The sequence below is a fragment of the Giraffa tippelskirchi genome, chromosome 3 (genome assembly GCF_054371585.1).
Source record: "Giraffa tippelskirchi isolate mGirTip1 chromosome 3, T2T-mGirTip1v1.2.pri, whole genome shotgun sequence".
Lineage (NCBI taxonomy): Eukaryota > Metazoa > Chordata > Mammalia > Artiodactyla > Giraffidae > Giraffa > Giraffa tippelskirchi.
The window spans coordinates 186,106,073-186,108,124 of record NC_137277.1 but is presented as its reverse complement, the minus strand read 5'-3'; the positions used below and the strand labels follow the sequence as shown (position 1 = coordinate 186,108,124).

Genomic DNA, 2,052 nt, shown 5'->3' with positions numbered 1-2,052 from the left:
CTCATGAGCAACTAAGGGAGAGTCAATCTAAGAAGGACTCAGTGGAAGAAATACTTGGGTGTTATTTTCCAACTAAGGTGCCACATGGAATGGAAACCCTCCATCTGACTCCAATTCTGTTTCAACTCAGGTCATTCATCTCACTGACTCTCTTTAGAGCTCCATAAAAAACTTAGGTAGACCAGAAAGCCTCCCATTTTGAGCTTGGGGTCTTTCTACAGAGTCAGCCAGCTCTCTGTACAAATTGCATCAATGGGGAAACCTGCAGGTCTCATTCTTTCCAACATGGATGAACCATGAAAATATTACACTAAGTGAAGTCTTGTCCCCTTTCACACAGCTTCCCAGCTTTTGGTGGCTCAGAAGACAAGAAGACAACAGCAAAAAAGAACGCTGAACAAGTCTATCAACTGGACCAAACCCCAAGATATCGGAACTAACCCATCTCTCAGGAAAAATAAAAAGGACAATTTCCAGTTGGTTTACAGGGTGTAAAAGATAACAAGAGTCACCATCAAATAAGACTAAGAGGTTTTCCTGAAATGGACAACTTTCTGAAACGCTTGCCGAAACTCTTCGTTGAACACAGTGTAGATTATTGGATTGATGAGGGAGTTCAGATAGCCTAGCCAGGTGAAAAAGTCAAAAAGTGCTGGGTGGATCCAGCAGGAGTCCCTGCAGATGGGAAGGACCAGAGACGCCACAAAGAAGGGCAGCCAGCAGACGATAAAGGCCCCCAGAATGATCCCCAGGGTTTTCGTGGCTTTCCTCTCTCGGGCAGCAGAAATTCTCTTGCGTTCCAGGACACTATCGGCAAGCTTGATTTTCACGTGGTTAAAAAAGAGAGGGGAGCCGGCTGAATGAGAATGCCCCTCGTGAAGGCTGGGGTTGAGCGAGCACAGCGAGGACCCTGCAGAGCCTGTGATGAGATGCGCGGTGGTGAAGCGCTTCCCGTAGAGGGACGGCGGATTCAGGATGCGGTTTCGGGCGGCCATGTAGATACGGCCATAGAGGATGATGAGCAACACGGAGGGGATGTAGAAGGCCCCACAGGTGGAGTAGATAGTGTAGGAGATCTGAGACGTGTTCACCAGGCAGTCAGACATCTCTTCGTGAGTTTTGGCCTGCCGCCAAAAGAGGGGTGGGATGGAGATGCAGACGGAGATGGTCCAGACCGTGGCGATCATGGCGGCCGCGTGGCCCGCAGTCCGGCGTTTACTGTACTCCAGGGCATCCGTGATGGCCCAGTACCTGTCCAGAGCAATGACACAGAGATGCAGGATGGAGGCTGTGCAGCATGTGATGTCAGAAGACAGCCAGATGTCACACAGGAGTTGGCCAAAACTCCAGGTGTGGGTGGTGGTGTAGGCGATGCTGATGGGCATGACCAAGATGGAAACCAAGAGGTCCGTCATGGCCAGGGAGCCAATGAGACAGTTGGCTGGGGTGTGGAGCTTCCTGGTCAGGAAGATGGTGATAAGCACAAAGGCATTGGAAAGGACTGTGGCCAGGGTGATGATGGAAAGGACCACAGCAAGAAAAATCTTGAGGGCTTGGAGGGTCCCTGGGTCCCAAATCCCTGGAGTTTCTGTGGCATTCAGGGATCTGTTGGGAGCCCCCTGCAGAAGACCTTCTAGTGACTGGTTTGAGGGGGACATTCTAGGTGGCTCTGTCTTTGCACAGACTTTCACATACACAGCTCCTTCTTTCACAGTTGTCCTGCTCACAGAATAAGGTCATCCTTCTGTTTCACGCTGGTGGGAGGCAGCCATCAGAACAGAACTCTGCGAAAAGCCCTCAAAACTCGACTGTTTACAGAACACTGAGGTGGCTGCCACCTGGTTGTTAAAGGTTTTTCCTAAATCAGATGAATCCCAAGATGTCTCACTGTTCTGGAACTTTTCCCAGCAACTGATCAGGCGTTGAGGAAACATGCTAGATTTGTTAGACACTTACCAGGATATCAAAACTGTGTCCACAACGTTCTAGAATTCTTGCTTTTGGCATTTTGGCTCCTTCCAAAGCTTGAGAGATAAATGTGTTTAAGGAGAA

General features: G+C 49.6%; 1 protein-coding gene across 1 annotated transcript; it reads right to left on the bottom strand.

The window, feature by feature from the left end:
• Positions 1–524: 524 nt before the first annotated feature.
• Positions 525–1,658, bottom strand: HTR1D (5-hydroxytryptamine receptor 1D). The gene has a single exon (XM_081586440.1). The coding sequence runs from the start codon at positions 1,656–1,658 to the stop codon at positions 525–527; it is 1,134 nt and encodes a 377-aa protein (XP_081442566.1).
• Between the last annotated feature and the right edge of the window lie 394 nt (positions 1,659–2,052).

What these genes read in the sequence shown, in the direction of transcription:
- HTR1D (XM_081586440.1), bottom strand. Translation starts at nt 1,658, where the DNA reads ATGTCCCCCTCAAACCAGTCACTAGAAGGTCTTCTGCAGGGGGCTCCC.